General features: G+C 33.6%; 1 protein-coding gene across 1 annotated transcript; it reads right to left on the reverse strand.

The window, feature by feature from the left end:
* Positions 1-7,465: 7,465 nt before the first annotated feature.
* On the reverse strand, positions 7,466-26,228 carry LOC134681050 (uncharacterized). Its single transcript, XM_063540447.1, has 2 exons — positions 26,119-26,228; positions 7,466-9,583 (listed from the first exon to the last, which is right to left on the reverse strand). The coding sequence occupies exon 2, from the start codon at positions 9,525-9,527 to the stop codon at positions 7,563-7,565; it is 1,965 nt and encodes a 654-aa protein (XP_063396517.1). The 5' UTR covers positions 9,528-9,583; positions 26,119-26,228; the 3' UTR covers positions 7,466-7,562.
* Between the last annotated feature and the right edge of the window lie 324 nt (positions 26,229-26,552).

Raw genomic sequence — 26,552 nt, forward strand, 5'->3', positions numbered from 1 at the left:
ATAATTGTTTAGTTCAGTGGTTTTTAGTAGATTCCGACAACCCTTTCTATTATAATTTAGCGACTTTCATTTCTGATACTACGTCAACTATATTATAAATTTAGTTACTACCAAACCGAATTGATTTTAAAATACGTGTGACTGTATGTTTATATTTTTAATTCAAATGGATTGTACTTAGTCCGATGCATGTGATTTTATTTGTCACATGAGATTGAATTTTTAAAAACAAATATCTTTGGAATTTGGTTCAATGCATAATCGGTTATCCCATGGTATTATTACCCCATCCTATGGAATTAAAGACTCAAATGATGGTTATTTTTAAATTCCAATTGCAAAAAATAGGCAGGATTGAGCAACTTTGTACCGAAAAAGGCAGGATGACAATTTTTTAAAGAATTACATGCTTCTTTTTGTAATTCATTGGGGTGTAAAAACGTAGACCGAAGTTATGGTTTATGACCCCTCTTGTTGCCATGTGAATTACCGAAATTTTCAAACTGTAATAGCAAAACAGCAAAGATAATGAATAAAACAATTGTTTGTACATATACCAAAGGGAAACTTCGTGCAAAGCATTAATTTTTATTGTATCATTGCATTTAATAGAAAAGGTGAATTTTGTTGCAAATGAAACCAACTTTTTTGTAGAAAATCCACAAATATTTAAAACAGCAATTTTGTTATAAAATTCTAAACATAGAAGTATACTCAAGCGAACGTTAACAAAAAGAGCTGAACAACCTTTAAATCCAAAACAGCCTGTGCTGAGTCACTAAAGTCGAGCGCATCCTAGAAGGTGTATTTGATTTGGACCATAACATTTGTTTTAATCAATATCTAAATTTATAAACTTGTTTAAAAGAAAGCATTGCTGTAGCACTGCATGCTATCATCAATCTATCAAGCACCGGATTGCCAAATTTGGGATTACAAGGGAAAAGGCTGTGGATTTTATATAAAATGTCCATATGTTTAGCATTGAATCAACACAAGGGTACATATAATTCTTAAAAAAGGTCTTAAAGATTTATTCTTCGGAATTATTTCTTCAACATTTTCTTTGCTGTCTATTTCATTACGTGTCAAAGTACAGTACAGGAAGCCTTAGCTAAAACCGAACAATAAGCTATAGAGGTCCCCAAATATGACTAGTCATACGGGAAAACCAATAGTCTAATCTATATATATATATAAATAAAAAGGAGAAACGAGGTTCTTAAACCATTGTGGTGACGTTAGCCTATTCATTTACCGTGGATTCTTTTTCTAGAATCAACGCTTCCTTAATCCGTCGCTGAAATGGACTCACCATTTTATATTCTATTGTTTCCTTTGTGTGTCTTATTAAATTTAGGTTGAATTGGCCAATTAACTGATTTCTGTTCAGTAATGGAATTATTTTAAAAACTTACCTTTATTTTTTATAATTTCTATATGCATGCACTGGGAGTCGAACCCGTTCATGAATTCTCTTAAGTGTCACTAACATCAACACATCGATGAAACCTCTCGGCTACCAATTGGTTACGATGTAAATGTCATATTCATATTTTTAGTAGTATAAATGAATATTTGATACACATCGGTACAACGGACACACATAGATTGTACCTTTCTATATACAATAATAGGCAATCGTACAGTATGAGTTGGTAGCCGAGAGGTTTCATGATTATGCTCAATGAGTTAGAACTTGTCGGCATAGGTTCGAATCCTGGTATTTTTTTGTTGTTGTCCCTATTCTCTAGTTTTCCTGTTTTGTTTCTTGTTTTTTTAAGTTACTGTGGATACTTTGTTTTATAAAAGCGAGTTTGGTCTTTTATAATTATTATCGTTATTATATGTTTGAAACGAAAATGTTTACAGTATATGTGTCCCTTTTTGATTTATAAATCAATATAGTATGGCTTTATCTGTTTATTCGCAAATTCTTATGCTAGAAAATCGTGATGTGCCTAGAATAAGACTTCTTGTTAGAAATTACAAACACATGCTTTATATATATGCTAAATATCTGTTGTTTGTCAAGTTGTTGTCCCAGGCTTCGACGCATTCCCCATTTTTATTCTTAATTTTATTACAAATAAGATCAAACATGTCTCATTTTGTCAAAACATATAATGTCCAGATGCCTGATAAATGAAAATCTTTAAAGTCATAAGAAACCTCAAATCAAAAAAAATTAATGCATATGTTTTTTATAACTCAATGGATAGTTTTCATTATAAAACTTATGTACATATACTTTTTTCTGACGAAAATTCTTTAATTTCTTCATATTTAGAAGAAGTTTACTTTATTTTTATTGCTTCCTTCCAGTAAGCAATTCCCCCGACATATTTTCCGTATGCAAGGTGACCTCAGTATGACCCATCTCGTAAAAATCCGGTGACCACAATACGCATGGATGTCCTTAAAATAAACTATTATCTGAATTTACATGTTAAACACGTGCTCAATTTCCATGCTTTTTTGTTTATTTTTCGTCAATTGTTGACAAACAGGTGACAATCGTTAATCTTCGGCTTCAAAACACGAACTTTAATTACCTGTCATATTTTCACAACAACACTGACCGATTGAAAACAAAATTGACGATTATACGAAATTTACACGAAAAAAATGATAAATTCGAGCACAGAAGACTAAGTTTATGATGTTTGTATGCATTGGTACAAAAATTGGAAGAACATTATTTTTCACCGGTCACTCGTTTCTTATGACTTTAAGGACATATGTGTTGTGTAAAACATGTATTTGTATTGTTTTAACCATTTAATTGAAATATATAATTTATTGTAATGCCTCGTTTGTCACGATAACATAGTTATTTAAACTCACGTACAATACCTTCTAATTAAGAATAGGCTTTAATTTTGAAAAGACATTATCACAATAGTTTACGGGCTCATGGTTTCTTTTTCAAGAATCAACGCTTATACATTGTATCTATATCACAGAAACACTTATAATCAAATCTGGTTAAACCGAAACCTTAACATAAGTATTTTGAACAAACTCATAGAAACTTATAACCACAAATTTTACATCAGTTTCCTTAACATAATGTTTGACATATTTATGCTTTTATTTTTTTTTAATATTTGGGTAATTATGATATGAACACATCTAATTATTGATGTTGTTCTATATGAGGCGCCGTTTTACTATTTAATACTTATTTTCTGATATCAAAAAATTCAATTTTTTGATATCAGGAATTCGATTTCTTGATATCAAGAAATAAAGCATATTTTCTGATATCAAAAATTCGGATTCCTGATATCAAAAATTCATTTCTTGATATCGGGAAATCGATTTTTTGAGATCAAGAAATAGATTTTCTGATATCAAAAAATAGATTTTCTGATATCAAAAAATAGATTTTCTGATATCAAAAAATAGATTTTCTGTTATCAAAAAATGATTTTGTGATATCAAAAAATCTAATTTGTGATATCAAAAAATCATTTTCTGATATCAGAAAATAAGAAGTAAATGAATAAATGAAGGCTCCCTGTGCGTCAATAAAAGCATTCAAACTCAGCCATGAGCCCAAACATCAGGAAGTATGTGAAAAAATGTTTCCGGGTATACCAATTATTATGGGGTCTAACTAAAAAGCGCACGGGGAAAAGAAAAAACGCCCGGGGGGTGAGAAAAAAAGTGTCCGGGGAAAAATATAGAAATTGCATTGGCATGAGACAACTTTGTGTCGATGAAACATCTAATTTTTTTTTAATTTTAGACAAGTATTTTGCAAATTCGGATAATAGACATTTGTAATAAAGCACAAACACAAGTATGAATGTTTCAATTTAAACAATAATATATGAATACTATTTCGAAAGACAGATAATAATGGATCACAGCTTATATATGCTCAAGATTTATAAAATGTTAGATATCAAAATACATGTTTTTCAAAAACGATATCAAAATGATAAATGCCAAAACAACTTAAAATTCACAGATAAATATTAATTTTATAAAGTTAGAAGAGTTGCACATTATTTAAGAACGATAAAAGTGACACGCACATGTATATCAGCATCAGCAAATAAAACAATTATACTATGCATGTTAAAAGCAGGTGTTTGGTATAAAATAAATTCTTAGTGACAGGCATGTTGAATCATTCCACGATCTTCCAATGTCAATTCAAGTGTGTTTAATAGAATACAAAACTTTGAATAGTTGTCACCATGCAGTTGCGAATATTAGACTCGGGCACTGATTTTTTTTTAAATAACGAAACATACGTTTTGATTGAGGACAATATCTTTCATGATTTTTTTCTATTTCCTCTTGTTTATATTTACGGCTTACTTATTTCTTGTAAACAATTTTGAAATCAAAAATGTAAAAGAGCAACAACACTATCTTCACTCTTTAGACAAAACAAGTAATTATTTTTATTTTTTTTTTATATCAGGAAAACATTTATTGTTATAAAATATTATTATATTCTTCTCCCGGGCGCTTTATTTTCTTCCCCGGCTGCTATTTCTTTCTCCGGGCGATATTTGTCATTTTAATTATGGCAAAGGGTCCATTGTTACAAAAACAAAATGCTAATACATGCATTTCGAGTTTTATACAGACGATTTAGACTTTAAAGTCTCTAGAAAACTAAACAATATTTGAAACTAAGTACACAATTCGAGTCCGATGCACAACAAGACAATATATTGTTGTCCATACCAATCAATAAGTTAACCTTGATTATTACACATGTGGACACTTTGTTTATTTTGGCACCTTCTGCAGGAATATAAAAAAATAACATGTCCATTAGACACAGATATTCCAATTTGTTACGATATCGTCAATTTACTAATTTTAAAAACCAATGACTCTCTATTTTTAAATGCACAAACGGCATATTCGTCATTTTTTTTCATTTGCAAAAGGGAAATAACTCGAAAAGAGTGCAATCAAAGTTCGAACTTAAATGTTTGACCAAGATGACAAACACTTGAGGATATTTACAGATCATGTCAACACTTTTTATGTTTTTTTCGGCAATTTACCTAAATTATGTAATGTGCTTTTGTGTGCATCTTAATTAACAAACGAACACGTAAATCCTATACATTATGCTCTATTACATATAAATTGTATTCTTGTTTTTCATTTTTGCTAATGTGCTTCGTCTATATGTTGTATTTTTTTTTTCTTTGACGTGGCTCAGTACTTATACATCCGTCACTGTCTTATTGTGCATTGGTAAGTTCTTGTATTCTTGTCTCTCATTTTTACTAATGTGCTTTGTCTGTATGCTTTGCTGTGTTTCATTGTAACATAATTGCATTAGATGTAGGTTTCATTATAATACGTTATTCTGAATGGCTAACTGCACATCACATGTTATTCCGTAAACAATTGTATTAGACAATAAAATTTATCATGCATGATGACACGAGGTCCCACAATAAAGTGCACAGGTGAATTAAATAAAACTGGATACAAATTGTGTTTTCATGATCCTAGCTAAATAATGTAATTATAAGTATTGAATGTATCTTTTTGTATCTTTATAGGGTTGTAAAAGCGTTGACCGTGCGTACATTTTTAGAATGAAGCGCGGAAAAAATGTACTTCGGACATTGCTTTTACACCCCAATAAATTTACAAAAAGAAGCATTCAATTCTTAAATATTTGTTTGTTTTTATAGTGAATAATATTACTAGCATAACACAATGTTGACTGTTGTGCCCTAATTTTTTTCATATCATACGTATTTTGTTTTTGTTTTGTTCAAACATCGTTGTCAATATATTTGAATTTTATGAGACTGTCATACAAGTGAGAGGATTAACTAGCTATAAAACGATGTCAGAAAATGCATGTACAAAGTCAGGAATATCGACAGTTGTTATTCATTCGTTTAACATGTTTGGGGTTGTTTTTTTTAATTTTGCGATTTGAATAGGCAAGTATAATCCAAAAACATTATAGAGAAATATATATTATCGTTGTAATTTATCGTGTTGTGTTGAATGGATTTGCTAGCGTTTTGTGACAGTGAAACAAAGTAACAAAATAGCACACACTGTAATGTCCCGCCTTTTTACTAACCGGATAGTCATAAATACCAAGTTTTACTACAAGTATCACATAAACTTAATATGATCCATGCATGAAAATTTGGTAAAGCTTTTTAGACAGATAAACCAATAGAAAATACATGACCACCTTACATTCATTCAATACACCAAATAACTTATAAGCAACAGACTTAATTAACCAAGAAAACTTAACATTGGCCAATGAACCATGAAAATGATTTCAAGGTCAGATGAACCATAACAGACAGACCTAATATACACCTTGCAATACTTTAATACAACACATATAGCTGACCTATTGCTTATAACGTGCAATGAACCGTTAAAATGAGGTCAAGGTCCAATAAAACCTGCGAGAGTGACATGTACATTATAAAATATAGCCATACACCAAATATAGTTGACCATATAGAATTAGAAAAAAGGTCACACACAAAAACTAAACTTTGACCACTGAACCATGAAAATGAGGTCAGATGACACCTGCCAGTTGGACATGTACACCTTACAATCATTCCATACGCCATATTTTTTCAAGGAATCACTGAACAACGAAACCGAAGTCAAGGACAACGGACATATGACAGGCGGACACTTCACAACATAAGGTTTCTATATACAAAGTATGAATCATCCAGGTTTTCCACCTTGGCCAAAGGTACACAATGTGTTGTTCCCATATTTTCTCACAACGCAACAGTCCGCAAGAAGTCAGGTCATCCTGCTCCGAAACACTATTCGGATAAATAGTCGACTAATCTTTGATCTTACTCCCTATTGTCGCACTGAGAGGTAAATCAGAACACCGGTATACCAATCAAAATGTTTTGGTTTGATCCGGTCGGACCTCTGTCTATCAAGGTATGCATGATAGTTACTAAAATACGTCTAAGGTACCCAAACCCAGTGTCTCGCTTACTTTCGCTGTTAGTCGCAGGTTCAACAAAAATGAGGAAACAATTATTAAAAAAATCCCCTAGATACTATCTTTTGATTGTAAGAAGCTTATGTCAAAGTCTGGAACTATACAGCTGCGCCATGAGCGCATGATACGCGCGTCGTCGCTAATTCAAAGAATAAAGTTTAATTACTTCTCAATCTCATATCAGAAATTCACGAAAAAAACTAAAGGGAGGTTATCTTTATAAATATAAACAAGTCATAACTGCTCAAAGATTTGTCCGAAAACTGGAAAATCCCCCCTATTTTATGAGTAAAATCTTATAACTCCGAATCAGAAAATCTAAAAATTTATAAAAATCGAAAGGGAGCTAACGTCAATCGATAAAAACAATTCACCACAGTTTCATGAAAATTGCTGAAAGCATTTTGAAAACTGGAAAACACCACTTTTTTATCGGAATTTCGCAGGCTCGACACAAAGTGATTTGGGAAAAATAAGACAAGTTATTTGCATTGATAGGATTACATTTACATATTATTCATAAATGACATATCAAAGATTGAGATTCAAATATATGTGATCATGGGAAATAACCTAAAGACGATTCAAAATTTGTACCAGCAGTCTCCAACTGATTGTTAGCATCATCTTTTGCATTGAGTCGAGCAAATAAATTAGCATAGTCGTGCTCTTTTCTCGAATCATCAGGCTTATCTACTTCAACGGAATCTTGTGGTGCATACGTGTAGCTCGAAGATAAATTCACTGGCACCTTGTGTTCTTTTTCCTTAAATTTTTCTAACTGTTCGCCATAAGTCCATGGTTTTCCGTAGTTTGCTGATGGGGCGCTGTTTCTTTTTGACTTCTGGTCTCCTAGATTCTTGGGATTATCAAATTCTGTTTTAGATTTCCATCGTTCATTCGAAGGTTTATCACCTCTTTCACCGTAAGCGGTCCGTCGTATCTCTTCTGATGGAAGAATATCGGGTGGTGGCTTATTACCAAATTGTCTCTCAGGAACGCCATAGTTTCTGTCATCCTTTAGTTCATAACCATCAGAGTGAACATTCCTTCTATTATTATAACAGTCCTGTCTCGACATAGCATTATCATAAGGATCTTCTTCGTTGGAGTAGTAGTTTTCAATGTTTCCTATTAAATTAGGTTTGGGGTTTTTAGGAGAATCCAATTTTGGCACAAACCCTGTTGGTAAAACTTTAATACCAGCTACCAAGTGTGGTGGCACTTTTGCAACAGGCTTTTTGTTTGGTTCTTGTCTGCTTTCTTTGTTAGACACAGACGATACAGGTCCTGATGAAGGGTAATCACGTGGAGATATGGGTTCTCTTGTTACAATCTCGTGAGAACTATCATGCAACCGAATATCATGCTTTGGTATTCGGGGTTCTGGTGACAGAGCTCTTTGTGGCTTAGGTGCAGTAACTGGTAGTTCACGACCCTGATTTCGAAGAGGTGACATCGGTCTTGGAATTCTGAAATCATTCTTGCTTTGTATACGTCCTCTTTCTTGATCAAAATGAGAGTCTAATTTGTTGTCGTGTTGTGCAAATCGTCCGTTATTATCACCGATATCAAACGAGCCTTGCATGCTTGTTTGGGGATCACGCCTGTCGATATTTCTTATCTCTCCAGATGGATATCGATCCTGTTTTATTTCAGCGGACTGTCTGTTATTTTTTGCGTAAACCATTTGCTGTGCACCATAATCTTCTCCGTATTCTCTCGTATCGTTTTGATTTTCAAAACTGTACCTTGAACTTAATTGTCTTTCATCTTTTTCAATGTTTCCTGCATATCTATTTACATCTCTGTCGTCGTTAGAAGGAAGAATTTCTGGATTTCCCGAAGAGTTGACAGGCTTCCCGCCTTTATATATACCATATGGACCATACTCAGTTTGAATTAAATCTGGTTTCTGACCTTGCAACGGTGGTCTGTGTTGATATCGAGGTTCATTTTCTTCCGAATATTCTTGTCCCACTTGTTTATAAATAGGAGGCGGAGAAAAAAATGCTGAAGTAACTCGAAAGGCATCGCCATCTTTCTCAGTAATAAATCCGTGACAATCTAAAGCTCTAACTCCCACTTGCCTACGCATTACGCAAGCAATAACAACAGGGTGTTCTACTTTTGTTAAACTGAGATGCTTTTTATCAATTTGGAAAAATAATTTATCGTATCCCTGATTTAACGTTCTAGCTTCATCGACTGGCAAAAATGCACCATAATATTTTTTATCACTGCTTTTATTAGATGTTAAACGAACTGCTTCGAAAAAATTTATTGAACTTCTTTCATAAAAATAATTTTGTGTATGCCCAGGTTGATCAGTAGGAAATATTACAGTGATACCGTCTTGACTCACTTTCAGCCACGCAGGCTGTGATTTCTTCCCTTTGCCAGATTTTCGGTACTGAATGTATTTCTCGTATAACGGTTTCTGTATGGAACCTAATCCCGAAGTTGTTGTTTTTGACAAAATTGCACTGCCTAGGCATTCCACACTCACTTGAACATCGGTCATTTTTGGGTAAAGTATTGGAGAACAATCTAGTATTGGAGTCAGGGTAACATCCGTACCTGGAAAACAAATGTAGTATGTAAAACACTTTCGACTGGTTCTCAGTCCATAATTAATAATATTTCAGATTTAAAGAATTTTATCGCTAATCAATGAAACCACAAAAATTATCAAAACAAAATTAACACTTGAATGACAAATTCTAAAATACGAAAGCCACTGTGAACATTTGTACTTCCGAAGAGGTGGAAAAAACGGAAGAAGGTAAAATTAAGATCAAATTCTTCTTATTGTTTTGTATTTTACGTTTTGCTGACGCGGAAATTTTAATGAAACTGATTTCTATTAATGTAGCTACTATCTATAGGGCCGATTGTGATCCCTTAGCGGCTTCCCAGATCTCTTTAAATCCGGTGTTAGAATCGAACCGCGAGGAACCTGTTCCTATGTTCTATGTGACTACTTCAAATTTGCTAAATACACAATTCATCCTTCAACTATTCATTTGCCGATTCGAACAACAAAGTTATATCATATTTAAACTTGCACATTAGAACACGGTTCTATACAAAATAAAAGTGGTAGATTCTGTAAGATGTAACACCACCAAAGACCGGTAAAAAAAAACTCCTGGGAAAAAGTACTCATTTAAAAGAAAGTACATGTAGCTGCCACGATTATTTTTAAATATCAAAATGTTTAAAACAGATTTTGGTAATTTAGTTATCAAATGAACGACGAAGGACTGATGATTCTTGTGGAAAACTGTTGAGTCTTACTGATAATTCTGAGTAATACAAAAAGGAAGGCATATGACATTGACTGTTTCTCAGATATGAACTACCTGATTTAGATATATCGAAAGTACCAGTAACCAGTAAGGTATAATGTATAAATAACGGTTTAGATCGCGTCCTTAAAATCATTATGTATACAAAATAATTAACCAATTGCTTCAAATATCTGAGATATAGACCAAACCACAAAACATTTACATTGTCCAATGAACCAAGAAAATGAGGTCGAGGTCACATGAAACATGTCAGATGGACATGTACAATACCTTATTATCATTCCATACACCAAATATACTGACCCCATTGATTTCTGTATTTGAGAAATAGACGAAACCACGAAAACTAAACTTTCATCAATTTGTCCTATAAATAATGAAACTGGGGTCAAAGTTTAATGCATGTCTAAAATGAACACAAGTCCTTACAATCAATCCATGCACCAACTTTAGTTGCTCTAATGCAAATAGTTTCTGAGATACGATCTTGGCCACGTTCTTTTAACCTCGATGACGAATGCATAAAATATAAGGTCTTTGTCAAGTAACCATCTGCCAGACGGACATGAGACGTTGAAAGGAACCCAAAATAATAATATATATGTTTATCCTATAACTCGTAATAAGTAAGTATTTCACTTGGAGAAAAAAACTTCCAAGTAGTCACTGATCCACGAAAATGAGGTGAAGGACAATGGGCATATGGTAGTTGGAAAGTTCGTTATATAAGGTTTCTGCATACAAGGTATGATACAATTTAATTCATTAGAAAGGGTAAAAATATTTCAGAATTAGCAATGTAATGTAGTGAAAAAAAGGAGATTGGAATAGAATAAGTATCTAATATATCAGTTATATTTTCGTATCACAGTCCTTAATTCGCGACCCTCAGAACGGATGGCACTGATTATTTCTTCACGGACCCCATACTTCTTTATACACGCCTGGTAAACCACCAAGTAATCTTTTTCTCGCTAAAGGTTGAGGTTTGATGCTTAACCAGGTGCCTTCTGTCACACTTTACTTAATTTTACTGATAAAACTAAATAATGGTACATGTATCCGAAAATAGAAAACCAACGAAACTTACTGATAAAACTAAACCCAAATAATGGTACATGTATCCGAAAATAGAAAACCAACGAAACTTACTAATAAAACTAAATAATGGTGCATGTATCCGAAAATAGAAAACCAACGAAACTTACTGATAAAACTAAACCCAAATAATGGTACATGTATCCAAAAAAAAGAAAACAAACGAAACTTATTGATAAAACTAAACCCAAATAATGATACATGTATCCGAAAATAGAAAACCAACGAAACTTACTGATAAAACTAAGCCCAAATAATGGTACATGTATCCGAAAATAGAAAACCAACGAAACTTACTGACAACTTGAACTAAACCCAAATAATGGTACATGTATCCGAAAATAGAAAACCAACGAAACTTACTGACAAAACTAAACCCAAATAATGGTACATGTATCCGAAAATAGAAAACCAACGAAACTTACTAATAAAACTAAATAATGGTGCATGTATCCGAAAATAGAAAACCAACGGTACTTACTGATAAAACTAAACCCAAATAATGGTACATGTATCCGAAAAAAAGAAAACCAACGAAACTTATTGATAAAACTAAACCCAAATAATGGTACATGTATCCGAAAATAGAAAACCAACGAAACTTACTGATAAAACTAAACCCAAATAATGGTACATGTATCCGAAAATAGAAAACCAACAAAACTTACTAATAAAACTAAATAATGGTGCATGTATCCGAAAATAGAAAACCAACGGAACTTACTGATAAAACTAAACCCAAATAATGGTACATGTATCCGAAAAAAAGAAAACCAACGAAATTTATTGATAAAACTAAACCCAAATAATGGTACATGTATCCGAAAATAGAAAACCAACGAAACTTACTGATAAAACTAAACCCAAATAATGGTACATGTATCCGAAAATAGAAAACCAACGAAACTTACTAATAAAACTAAATAATGGTGCATGTATCCGAAAATAGAAAACCAACGAAACTTACTGATAACTTGAACTAAACCCAAATAATGGTACATGTATCCGAAAATAGAAAACCAACGAAACTTACTGACAAAACTAAACCCAAATAATGGTACATGTATCCAAAAATAGAAAACCAATGAAACTTACTAATAAAACTAAATAATGGGGCATGTATCCGAAAATAGAAAACCAACGAAACTTACTGATAAAACTAGACCCAAATAATGGTACATGTATCAAAAAAAAAGAAAATCAACGAAACTTATTGATAAAACTAAACCCAAATAATGGTACATGTATCCGAAAATAGAAAACCAACGAAACTTACTGATAAAACTAAACCCAAATAATGGTACATGTATCCAAAAATAGAAAACCAACGAAACTTACTGATAAAACTAAACCCAAATAATAGAACATGTATCCGAAAATAGAAAACCAACGAAACTTACTGATAAAACTAAACCCAAATAATGAAACATGTATCCGAAAATAGAAAACCAACGAAACTTACTGATAAAACTAAACCCAAATAATGGTACATGTATTCGAAAATTAAAAACCAACGAAACTTACTAATAAAACTAAATAATGGTACATGTATCCGAAAATAGAAAACCAACGAAACTTACTGATAAAACTAAACCCAAATAATGGTACATGTATCCGAAAACCAACCAAACTAACAATCAATAACGGATCAGAAATAAAAACTGTTTTTTCTCATAAAAAATAAGGTATAAAAAAAGACAATAAAAAAATGACGTAAATTTATGATACTAACACTCTTATCTTTTTAGTAATCTTAATCTTTATTGCAAAATTACACCTATAAGGGTCAAGCAATACAATCAAACAAGTTCATACAATACAATGCAATACAATGTAATACAACACACTATATAGATTGATTGATTGTAGGTTGCTTAACGTCCAGTGGCAAATATTTCAGGCATGTTCAGGACGATATAATATATAGAATTATAGAACATATTTTATGAGTTCAATTATAAATAAGTATATGTAAAAAAAAAAGCTCACAAGCTTGTCTGACATATAAACTTGTTTCTTTTATGTTTCAATTGATGAAATCATATGATATTACTGTTTACCTATACATTTGTAGAAGGAAGATCCTTCCAATAAGCGATGATTCTATATATAATTATGAGTGCGTGCAGTTTTTCTTTAGTATATATGAATAACGTGCACTGTAAAAATGAAAAAAGGAGGTCCCCACCCCCACAAACTGTTTGAGTGCATGCAGTTTTCTTTAGAAAATATTACAGAATATAAAGATACAGTTAATGTTAAGCTCACCTTTCTATGTTTGAGTACACCTCATATGTGTGTATGTTATCAAAATTAAAACTCAAGTCCAACGCATTTTTGATTTCGTTTTTTTCCTCCAAAATCTCAGGAGAAATTAAACCTTTTAGTTTCCTACTTTTATATTTTTTATAGAAATTCCTTTCTCTTGATTTCAGATAACGAAGCTTAATTTATATGCTTATATGCAGTCATTAACGTATGTAAGTAAATATAGAACATCGATAAGAAATATACCGTGAAATCCTTTAATAGTTTATGTAAACCACGAAAATATAATCTAGTATAGTATTACATTTCTAAATATTTGCATACATCTCTCAATAATGTATTACTAATGGCTGAATCCATTTTTCTTTGTACATGTTGTAGGTTTCATAATCATGTATTGAAAATCTCTCAAGTATATTTGTAATAATTATCTTAAAACATTTACTATAAAGGATTATTGTATTCAACAAAAGAAGAATATCCAAAAAGTTTGATGTCAGTAATGTGCAAAAACAGCAATATGAAACAAGATGATTAATATAATTCAAATGATGTTTTACAATATCATTATACAGGCAACCCGATAATTGGTGAAATAAATATTCTGAATCCAGATTTCCCCATAACTTATACTTTAAATTTTGAAGAAAAAAAAACCAATTTGATTGGTAGCGTCGAAAAAATACCAAAAAATCTGTCTCGGAAAAAAACATAACCCCTTGAAGTCAAATGATTGCCATCTTACATACATTATATTTGAGTCCAACTTAAAGCATAATAATATTTAATACTGTTTAGGAAATTAAACACTTCAATCGATCATATAACAAATTGAAAAAAATAACATCGAAATGTATTTGAGTTTTAGAGGCTAGTGCTTCAGTGACACTTAGTGTTTTCACATTGATTAATAAAAAAATAGGATATGTGGTATAAGTTGTCAATGACACAAGGCTCGTGTGACTATCCACAATAAACCAAAGTACTATGATGTAACATATCACATATCACCGTACTTCCTTCAAACATGAGCAAAATCCATACCACATAGAAACTTAAAAAAAAGTCAAAGCATGACAGCATGTGGAAACCAACGACCAGATTTGTGCTGAAAATAATATGTGAAAAAACAAATTTTTAAAACAGTCATCAACCAGCGCCGGACAATTAACTGGGTAGAGCAAGAATGAGGCGGGCTTAATTAAATGTGTAACCCTCCCAACTAGCCTGGAACAATTGTGAAAGTCCAACATGAATATACGACCGTCAGACAGGGCTTCCCTCATCAGATCGGCACCAAGCAAATTAGAAAAACAATACTTAAGTATTAAGTACCGACCTATGAATACTCACATGTGCAGTTTCTGAAAGATGATTCTATGCTATTAATTTTCAATTAATATTTATTTTAAAAACCATATTTCCATAATCATGATAATAACACTGACCCAAAATAAACTAAGTGTTCCCTTTATGTAATCGATTGCTATTTTTTCAAAAAACCGTGAATTTATAAATTGTCGGATTCGTCCATCCCAACTAAACTAATAAAGCATTTTATACAGATGTATAAAAGATAAATGCCATTCGACACACCCATAATTTTAAATCACTTCCGCATAACTACAACAACCTGTTTTATTTATGGTGTATTTACCTTGTTTGGTTTAATTGCAGTTCCGGTTCTAGTCAGTGCTGAAATATAGTGTCCATTTAAGACCTTAGTATTTTGGTGTTTTCGTTTCAGCCCAATATATCATTATTAACATCTTAATTCCTTTATAAAGAACGTACAATTTTTTTCATTCCTGTGTTTTTAAAATCATTTCACACAGATAAAAAGCTACTACAGCCACAGGTGCGAATTTGTATTACAGGTAGAAAAATGCTGATTGCTAAAGATACTACAGTCTACAGCTTACCTGTACACTGTAATCAAAGAGTCACTGTAAAATATACACACTATTCTTTAATCATGTCGCATTAAAATCTACCTTGTTTTATTCAAAGGGTGTTGTTGATTTCGACGCAGTTGATAGATTTTGTGTGTATTTAAAGAAATCGTTGAGAATGAGTATGTACATACAACTTTTACTACCTCATTATCAACAGCATGGACAAATATAAGTCCTCAATACAATAGATTTTCAATTGATAATGATAATGGGGTACCTAAAGGTTTTTAGAATTATGCAATATGACACGTAAGAACAACATACTAATGGAAATCAATAGCATTTACAACTGATTACACACTTGAAATGGTGAAGGGTAGAAATAGCGAATATGTCAATTATCAAAAAAGAAATTTTAAACATTGCTTTGATATTTATGTTTCTGTGTATTATTATACTATGTTTGCATTTCAACGGTGAACCCGACAGGGTTTCACGTTTTGCTATAAAGTTATTACATTAAAATTGCCTATTGGAGTTTTTTTTTTTTATTCTCAACCCGTGATACCGGTATGTCGCCGCGATATAGCCTTTTTGTGCTATTGCGGGGTAAAGCAACCAACAATCAATCAATCAATCGTTACCGGTATGTTTTTGATTTATACTCTTGTATCTATATAATTTGTATCAACACAGATACACTAAAGTCATTTGAAACTTTAGATTAAAAAAAATCTGCATATGGTTTGTTTTTTTAACATATACCCCCGTCACACTACGATCTCTGAAAAAAAGGAAATTTTGACGATAGACGAGCAAGGTGTGATAACGGTCGTGGTGATGTCTTCGTGATCGTAATGGTCGTAGGGCAGTTTTGAACATGTTCAACACAACCGTGGTGTTGTCATTGCGAAATCAGGTTGTAATAGAAGTGTAGTGATATCGCAGTAAGCCGGGTCGTGGGAAGATCGCAAAGGTCGCTGTACCATCGTTGCGAGAGAACCATTCTAGTCGTAGAGATTGCGCAACGATCTCATAGCGTCGTTACTACGACCATCGTGTTTTCACCGACACCCAACCGCGCTTCTACTACGACTATACCACGTTTATACCAAGCTGTTCAAGACCATAGTTTCGATTCTAGCGCACTAATGTTGTCCTCCTTAAGCTAGGTTCACACTGCCGATCAGGTCAACTAGATGATCCCGATTGTCGAAATTTCCACGACGAAGCTCAACCAAATCCTTTTTTTTTCGGGCCTGTTAACGACTTCTACTCGACAGCAATCCGACTGTACACGACCTTAACTCGACCATTCACGACTCCATCCCGACAACAAAATGACTACTTATTCAATAATTCCGATCAATTCACGATCTTTACTCGACTAGCTAAACCAAATCAACTATTCACGATCTCAGCCTGATCTCGACCAAATCAAGCTGATCGTATATGGGTCGTAGGGATATCGAGAATTGGTCGGGTATGCACAATGTTAGTATAAAAACGTCCGAAATGTCTATTCCCCGCCGCTTCGGAGTTGGTAATAAGTGTTACCCTAATACGTCCAAACAATATTAGTTTTCGTTTCTAATTTTATTTTGCCTCAACCAAAATTTAAGAAACGCCTAATACACAATGCTTATTACCATAAAACACAGTTCAAATACGAAATTAGTTGGCCGTTCTAGAGTAATGACCCTTTATAATGTTTTATATAATAGCTGGGGCATTATCAGTGTCCAATGGACACATTCTCCGTTTATTTGGTTATATCCAGTAGAAGGTCCGAGTAAAATCATACATTTAAAATATCTACATAGAAAAAAGCAATTGGGTTTGTGAACAAGATGGTAAGTACTCAGAGAGACAGGTTAATAGCTGTGGATTGAGTGATACCTTTTCTGAAGTTGTTTACAATTTTACATCTATCTAACAAGAGACCAAGAGTGCATTTCTCTCTAACCAAAGTTTGGTTAACATTGTGTGCCATTTGTTATAGTTTGTTAAAAGTTGCAGAAGTAGAAACCAATGCATCGTTTAATCCGAGTTTGCTGACCTTGTTTGAACTGCCAGAAACGCATGCACTTTTTGATGTTATTTGAACTTATTACGCGCGGAAATAGCCTCCGTAGAAGATGGTATAGACACATATGACATCGCTCATCAGGCTATGCATATTTAATTTTATTGGCAGTTCTTCATCTAAAACAGATGAATGAAGATAGTAATGATAAAGCCTATTATAAAGAGTTATGTTATTTCTTGTCATAATTCAAAATATTGTCTAAAATTACTCAAATTTAGGTATAACCCTCCTTTCTTTCATAGCTGCTATTTTAATGAACGGAAGGAGGATACTACCTAAATTATAGAGAGTTTAGACATTGTTTTGAGTTATGACAAGCAAGAACACATTTAGATAATTGATTTAATGTTAAAGTTAGAAAGAAATGCATCGTTTGAACTAACAAACGACGAACGATAAACTGTAGACACATTTGCAGCCAGTGTACAGTTGGACAAAGTTTAATCAAAGTATGTTAGAAACAAATGACCAAAACGTATGCTCGCTGGACTTTTTGTATCGTTAGTGTAAGAAAGAAATTCCCTCTAAATAAAATATATTTGTCTTTTGTCTCCATTTTGAGTGAAATTACGTTAAAAAGTTCGAATGAAAAAATATGTAAGAAGACCTATAATTGTTATAAATAATTTCTGTGTCATTTTGTGTGTACATGTCTCATTGGCAATTGTACTACATCTTCTTTTTATACTGCAAACATCTCTGGACAAACAGAAAATACGCCATGGCAAAACAGAAGATATCCCATAAAACAGGTAAAATATAATCTTGATGTTCTAATAAATCAACTTTGAAAGATAACTTAGTCATCAGCAGTCTAATAATGAATGTTATTGCACAATTACTTTCATATTTGAAAAATCCGGCGGTGCCAAAGTTGTAGGATTTTCTTCCCTTCCGAAACACCTGTGTTCATCCCAGGTTTTGTTGGGTAACGTGTTGCTAAGTTTTTCGTTATGGCTTTGTCGGTTTGTTTTCGACTTTTGAGTTTGATTATTCCTTTGGTATCTTTTGTCTCTCTTTTAAAATGTTACCTCTCCTTGCAAAAGTAAAGACACGTTCTGTTCATGGAGGGATTTTTGTACAGTTAAAAATAATGTTGCCAATATATTTTTGCGGAAGCAGAATTATAAGAGTTATTTTAGTAATCAGATCTGCACACACTTTTAGAGAATCGTGTAGCAGTCATGTGTTCTTATGTTTGGACGAGTAAAGATCGAAGAGTGGTCGAATGTGGTCGCGAAGGGATCGGTTATTGGTCGACTTGGTCTTGGATAAAATAAATATAGTCTTTAGAAGTCGCATTGATCTGAAAGCAATCGGGCATTGGTCGCAGTGATCTGAAAGCAATCGGGCATTGGTCGAGTTAATCTGGAAATGATCGGTCATTAGTCGAGCAAAGGTCGAATTGATCGAGTACTGTTCGGTAAAATGGTTGTATTCCGACCAATCTCGATCTCTACACGTTCCTTTCCCGATCAATTCGACCGCAACGAATTCTCGATCTCTTCTCGAGTGACTTGCTTCTCGATCCTTACTAGAAAGTTTTTGACATATCAAAAACTCTCGGGTAGAAAGCCAGATCGATGACGAACAAGGTAGACTATCCCGAACATTCTTGTCAATTGAGTCGGACCAGTCTTGATCACGTAATTTATCTTGATCGGGCTTGATCGACTTGATCTGATCGGCAGTGTAAACCTAGCTTTACGCTCTTCTTCTGACCTGACTACGTTCATACGACGACCAATTTGAATTCGAATCATGCTCATTGTCACATAAAAAAGATATAAATTTAAAGCTCTCTAGGTTTTTGTTTAAAACGTCAATTTTCACAAGACCATGTAATGTAATAATGCTTCTACAATCATTACATGTAACATATATACAAAATCTGAACGACCAGGCCATAATATTGTTATTAAGAAAGCGTCATTCGATTATCTTGATGAACCAGCAATAGGTTGTGATTCAGGTTAGATTGGTCGGTCTGATATCTCTACTGGGTCAGGATTTGTATCAGAGGCCCATCTGCCCTCTACCCCTACACTATTATTGTATGTATACTATTAATATAAATGACCGAAAACCTCTCTAAAACTCTCATGTATCATATTAAATCAAGTGAATACAGTTCATGCAAAATTATATTTTTTTCATATTTAAGCTTTTTTTCGTGACGTGATCTTATTTTACTGTAATGTATCATGTTACATTCTGGATATCCAATTATATTAAATGACATTTTTGTGTAAGTAAAGTTACTACCTATAACATTTAAAGACTTTTATACTAGCTAACTTAAATGACAATTGTATCGTGTGAATTGTGTTACATAAGTCATTACGAGGCCTTTAATAGCTTACTATGGGTTTAGCTTATTGTTGAAGGCCGTACCGTTACCTGTAGTTCTAGCAACCCTCTACGTCGTTTGTTCAGCTAAATAAAACTGAAAATTGTATGTTTAAACTCGGGATTTGTTTAAAATCATTTCAAAACACTACAAAAATGCCTACACAAGTAATCGATTCACTATTTCAGTAATAACAGCGCTCTATTTACGATATTCCGGCGAATTACTGTCCCCCCTTGCTGGTTTCTGTTTTCTCTTTTTATATTTAAAAAAAGAAGGCTGTGAATACTACATTTTCATTAAGACTATAACGAGGATATTTGTAAATCTGAAAACTTATATCTGCCATAATCCTATACAATTGTCTCTTATCTTCCTGGTTTCCTCCAAACGTTTTGGATTTATATGACTGTGAATAAAAACAAGTATTGCAAGTTTTTCATCCAAAAGGAAGGGATTCAATCATTCGCCGTCCTTTCGTCTGTGTGCTTCTATTATATAATTTATTTACCCCGTAACAAACATCTGACTATTTGATATTCTTTAGGTTTGGTTAGTTATTTTTTTTTAAATAAACCGCGAATTGGTCATATAAAAAAACCTGTCTATTTAACATTTTTTTCCTTACAAAATTGTAGAAATAATGCAGAGGGAAGTACGAATATTTCATGATTAATAGAAAATTTAAAAAGATGATCATATTTTCTGTTAACGTATAAATAGTATATACAAAATACAAAAAAATTGTCAGTATTTGAATTGTTTACATCTGTTTCTATATAAGCTGCATAATTTAGAATGTTTTGCATTATATATACCGGTACGTGATTGTACTTGAATTATAGTATGGAGCTTCGAGATATATGTAAACTTTTAAATCATAGACACATTTGCATAAAACAGTGGAATGTGGTAGGTTCAAATCCTAGAGGATCTTTTTTGTTCATAAGCACAAATTCCACTGAAAAAAATCTAGATAGATAATAAATTGATCGTTCTAAAGCATTAATTTACATCTCTGCCCCCTGCGATAGTTTTTTTGGAAAAAAATCACCAAAAAAATGGTCAATAATTGCATCAAAAAGAGAAAGTCGAGTACACCTTTTATGTTCAGGCGTATTTGAGTTGACTGTAATGTCTTGAAAACGTTTAAATAAAAAGATATTGACACATTCTTTTGCTTCAGATATTTTTATTTTTATATTTTTAAGCTACAGGTTGATTTAGTAACATTTAAAAACTCACAGTACTAAAATATATGGGTCAAGTGAAATACCTTTCTAATAAGTGTGTTCGAATAACAAGTGTTTTACTGACAGTACTTTACAGTTGGATCTTAAAATTGCATAACTTCAAAAAGCTTCATTTTTGTGTGTGCTTTCTAGGGTTATTAGTCTTAAAAACAACTGATATTGTTGAGTCTGCCTTTTCACGAAATATTTAATTCGATTTTTTTTTAAATGTTTTTGAACATTCGAAAATTCCACTTGCCAACCGATCAGACATGTTTTTTTAAGGTTACTGGATGCAGAAAAGTACATTAAATGATGCTCAATATCTTGTAGATGTCTTTTAAATATACAACGGGTATATAAGGATCGTAATGGTGCTATGTGGTAAATTTAATGGTTTTCAAGAGCTAAATTGGCAGTGCGTCATCCCTAGTTACAACTGCTTTCATTTTTACTTTTGTAAAAATTGACTAGCGTAATAGGGAGATGATTTTAACGAAATAGAATCCTGACTGCGTCCTATGTTTTGTGTTGAATAATTAATTCATTTAACAGAGAATGGTTAACTCTTACTTTATGACTAGTGTGGGATTTGTCAATACAGAGATCTATAGTAACAAAGATTAAATACAGTGCTAGTAGCATTATCTTCGTATTAGTAAGACTAGAACACACCAGCGAAATCGCGGGCATTTAGAGCGTATTTGAAAGTGCGTAAAGTGTTGTAGAAAGATTTTTTTTAAAGAGATTTAATGACTGGAGAATTTCAGGAAAGGTATCAAAAGCCATAGGTACTTAGGGACATGACAAATTTTTCTCTACCCCGTCCTCCTTTTTTCCCCAAAATTCCCTATTGTTTGTTTTGTATTAATTTCAATATGAACATACATTTAGTATATTATGAACATTCATAACTATTAAAAAAAGGGTATTTGTTTTTTACTATCCGTTCTCAGTTCACTAAATAATTCACGGCGGTCATTGATATATTACATACCCTCTCTATTTTATAAATTATGTGACCGCCGTTGATAGTAAACTTCAAAATGATAGCAGTTAGCAAATAAACTTTATTCATCAGTATATATGTATGTTCAAAGTATACAGAAAAACGCAAACCGGAAGTCTTGTCTTACTAAAAATTCCGTCCAATGACGGAAACAATATCCAAACGACTTTTTGTGATGTGTATATAACGGAGCCCTGTTGGTCTCACACAGACTATAAAGTGTCTTTTAAAGTCATGCGCTTAAGATGTGTAAAGTATAGCGCTGGAGATGTAAAGTCTAGCGCTAGAGATGCAAAGTCTAGCGCTGGGGATGTAAAGTCCAGCGCTGAAGATGCAAAGTCTAGCGCTGGAGATGTAAAGTCTAGCGCTGGAGATGTAAAGTCAAGCGCTGAAGATGTAAAGTCTAGCGCTGGAGATGTGTAAAATCTAGCGCTGGAGATATGCAAAGTCTAGCGCTTGAGATGTAAAGTCAAGTGCTGGAGATGTAAAATCAAGCGCCGGAGAAGTAAAGTCTAGCGCTGAAGATGTAAAATCAAGCGCTGGAGATGTAAAGTCAAGCGCTGGAGATGTAAAATCAAGCGCAGGAGATGTGTAGTCTAGCGCTGAAGATTTAAAGTCAAGCGCTGGAGATGTAAAATCAAGCGCTGGAGATCTTAAGTCAAGCGCTGGAAATGTACAGTTCATCGCTGGAGATGTAAAGTCCAGCACTGAAGATGTAAAGTCTAGCGCTGAAGATATAAAGTGTAGCACTGAAGATGTAAAGTCAAGCGTTGGAGATGTAAAGTCAATCGCTAGAAATGTAAAATCGTGTTTTATAGCGTGTAGCAAATAAGGATGCAAGAAAAGGTTCGGTCACACCTTACCGGATAGCTCGAACGGACGCCTTACGGATAACTATGTTTAAATCCTTCCATGTCCGTTAGACGTCCTTTCTTATCCGTTACACGTCCGTCCATATCCGTTACATGACCGTTAAGCGTACGGTTTATCCGTCGACGTCTGTGTCATCCGGTGGAAAATTTTGAACATGTTCGAAACTGAAGCCTCGGTCACACCTTACCGGATAGCTCGAACGGACGCCTAACGGATAACTTTTTTTCAATCCGTTCATGTCCGTTCTTATCCGTTCTTATCCGTTAGACGTCCGTCCATACCCGTTGCATGTCCGTTAAGCGTACGTTTTATCCATCGACGTCCGTTCTGTCCGGTGAAAAATTTTGAGCTCATTCAAAACTTTGAACGAACGCCCAACGGATAAAATGCCCGTTGAACGTCCGTTAGGCGTCCGTTTTGTACGGTACTCGTACATTTGTTTTCCGTTTTGTACGGTACTCGTCCGTTTGTTTACCGTTTTGTATCCGTTACGTGTCCGTTATATATCCATTGGAAGATATATTCACCAACGGACTTCTAACGGACGTTTAACGGATAAAACGGATGTTGAACGGATGAGAAACAGACTTCTACCGGACGTATAACGGATAAAACGGATGATGAACGGATTTGAAACGGATAAAAGCCAACTTAAAATTTCGCGTCAGAAATGCCAATTATTGGTATGTCAGATTTCTTAAGGTTAATGAATTATTATTATTCATAATCGATCTTAGAATATAGGCACGTCTTCACAATTAATCAGTTCTTATTCAGGCGGGACACTGCCCTTTGGTAGAATTTTGAAGAACAAACCAAAACCAGTTACTCAGAAGCATTTTGAATATTTATGCGATTTAGATGAATTATTATTGTCGCCTTTGATTTTTCCGTATATCTTGTTCATCCGTTTTATCCGGTACGCTTCCTTTAGGTGTCCGTTGTATGCGGTACTCGTCTGTTAGATAACAATTTTGTCAACGAACAACTTTTATTTTCAACCGTTAGGCGTTCGTTCGTGCCTCGGTCACACCTTACCGAATAGCACGAACGGACGCCAAAGGGCAGTGTTGACTTAACATCTTCAGCGCTAGACTTTACATCTCCAGCGCTTGACTTTACATCTCCAGCGCTAGATTTTACACATCTCCGGCGCTAGACTTTACAATCCCAGCGCTAGACTTTACATCTCCAGCGCTTGACTTTGCATATCTCCAGCGCTAGATTCTACACATCTCCAGCGCTACATTTTTCATCTTCAGCGCTTGCCTTTACATCTCCAGCGCTTGACTTTACATCTCCAGCGCTAGACTTTGCATATCTCCAGCGCTAGATTTTACACATCTCCAGCGCTAGACTTTATAACCCCAGCGCTAGACTTTACATCTTCAGCGCTTGATTTTACATCTCCAGCGCTAGACTTAAGATCTCCAGCGCTGGACTTTACATCTCCAGCGCTAGACTTTACATCTTCAGCGCTGGACTTTACATCTCTAGCGCTAGACTTTACATCTCCAGCGCTAGACTTTACATCTCTAGCGATAGACTTTAGACTTTACACATCTTCAGCGCAGGACTTTGATTTAAAAGACACTTTATAATCTGTGTGAGACCAACAGGGCTCCGTCGTATATGACTTAGAGGTCTACAGGGACTCTGTTTATGACTGAGTGATGTGCATATGACTGAGTGGTCTGTATATGACTGAGTGATGTATATATGACTTAGTGATGTTGTATATGACTAAGATGACTAAGTGTTCTGTATATGACTGAGTGATTTGCATATGACTGAGTGATGTGCATATGCCTGAGTGATGTGTATATGACTGAGTGATGTGCATATGACTGAGTGATGTGCATATGACTGAGTGGTCTGTATATGACTGAGTGATGTATATATGACTAAGTGATGTTGTATATGACTAAGATGACTAAGTGTTCTGTATATGACTGAGTGATTTGCATATGACTGAGTGATGTGTTTATGACTGAGTGATGTGTATTTGAATGATTGGTGTGTATATGACTAAGTGATGTGTATTTGAATGATTGGTGTGTATATGACTAAGTGATGTGTATTTAACTGATTGGTGGTGTATATGACTAAGTGATGTGTATTTGACTGATTGGTGTATATATGACTAAGTGATGTGCATATGACTAAGGGATGTGTATTTGACTGAGTTATGTACATATGACTGAGTGATGTTTGTGACTGAGAGGTTTTTATTAGACTGAGTTATTATATATGAATGAGTGATGTGTATTTGACTGATTGGTCTGTATTTGGCTGAGTGAAGTTTATATGACTGGGTTACCTATATTTGACTGAGTGGTCTTTATATGACTGAGTGATGTGTACTGTATATTACTGAGCGGTTTGTATTTGACTGAGTTATGTGCATATGACTGAGTGATTTATATTTGACTGAGTGATTTGTATTTGACTGAGTGGTGTGTATTTGACTGAGTTATCTGTATTTGACTAAGTGGTGTGAATATGACTGGGACTGAGTTATCTGTATTTGACTGAGTGAGTTATGACTGAGTGATGCCTTTATTTCTGAGTGATCTAAATTTAGTTGACAAGGATTAGATTCCTCCACACTGAAATCAGGCTTTTACTAGTTATGCATACAGGTGTGTATAAGAGAATCAATTGTGGAAGCAGCAACATATATTCTGGTTTACGATGATTTCTACTTATTCCGTTCATGAAATGTTTATCCACGGTGTTTTAGATTTACTTGTTACCTTAAGGTTTGTTTTGATTGGATAAAAAAATAAAATGATTAACCTGACCTTTGTTTTTATGAATATTTTGTATCCGTTTTAGGTATATTTCATAATTGGACTTTTAAGAGATTAAAACAAGCATATTATTTGAAGCATATTTCTAGTCGAATCGAAAATCAATTTTTAGATGAACTAGTAAAATACACGTCATTCGAATATCATTTACATCACTATCACAAAAATATTTACCAGCAGTTTTTAGTTCGTTCCTTGCATCAGGACCATAAAATCTAACTGTTTGATCTTTTCGGGACAAGATACCTCTTAGACTCCATTCCTTTTGAAGTGCACTTGTATTATTACCCATTATCTCCTTATTGAATAAGAACCATTTAATAGACAAATCTATTTTTTTTACATGTGCAGGAAGGTAACAAATAATTCCATTCTGGTTTTTATTTGTACGAACCAATTATTGGGTATATGTCGATTTGTCCGTCCAGTTGACTGGAACATAAAATATTTATTATATTAATTAATACCCGATGGTATAAAGTTCCCCACAATATAGTAAAACATAATTTGATAAGAGCCTAGCATGTCTGATCAATTGTGTACAATATACTCTGATCAATACTTGAAAGGTTAAGTGTACAGGTACCTGTAATATTGACATTGTATAT

Source organism: Mytilus trossulus, chromosome 8 (genome assembly GCF_036588685.1).
Source record: "Mytilus trossulus isolate FHL-02 chromosome 8, PNRI_Mtr1.1.1.hap1, whole genome shotgun sequence".
Lineage (NCBI taxonomy): Eukaryota > Metazoa > Mollusca > Bivalvia > Mytilida > Mytilidae > Mytilus > Mytilus trossulus.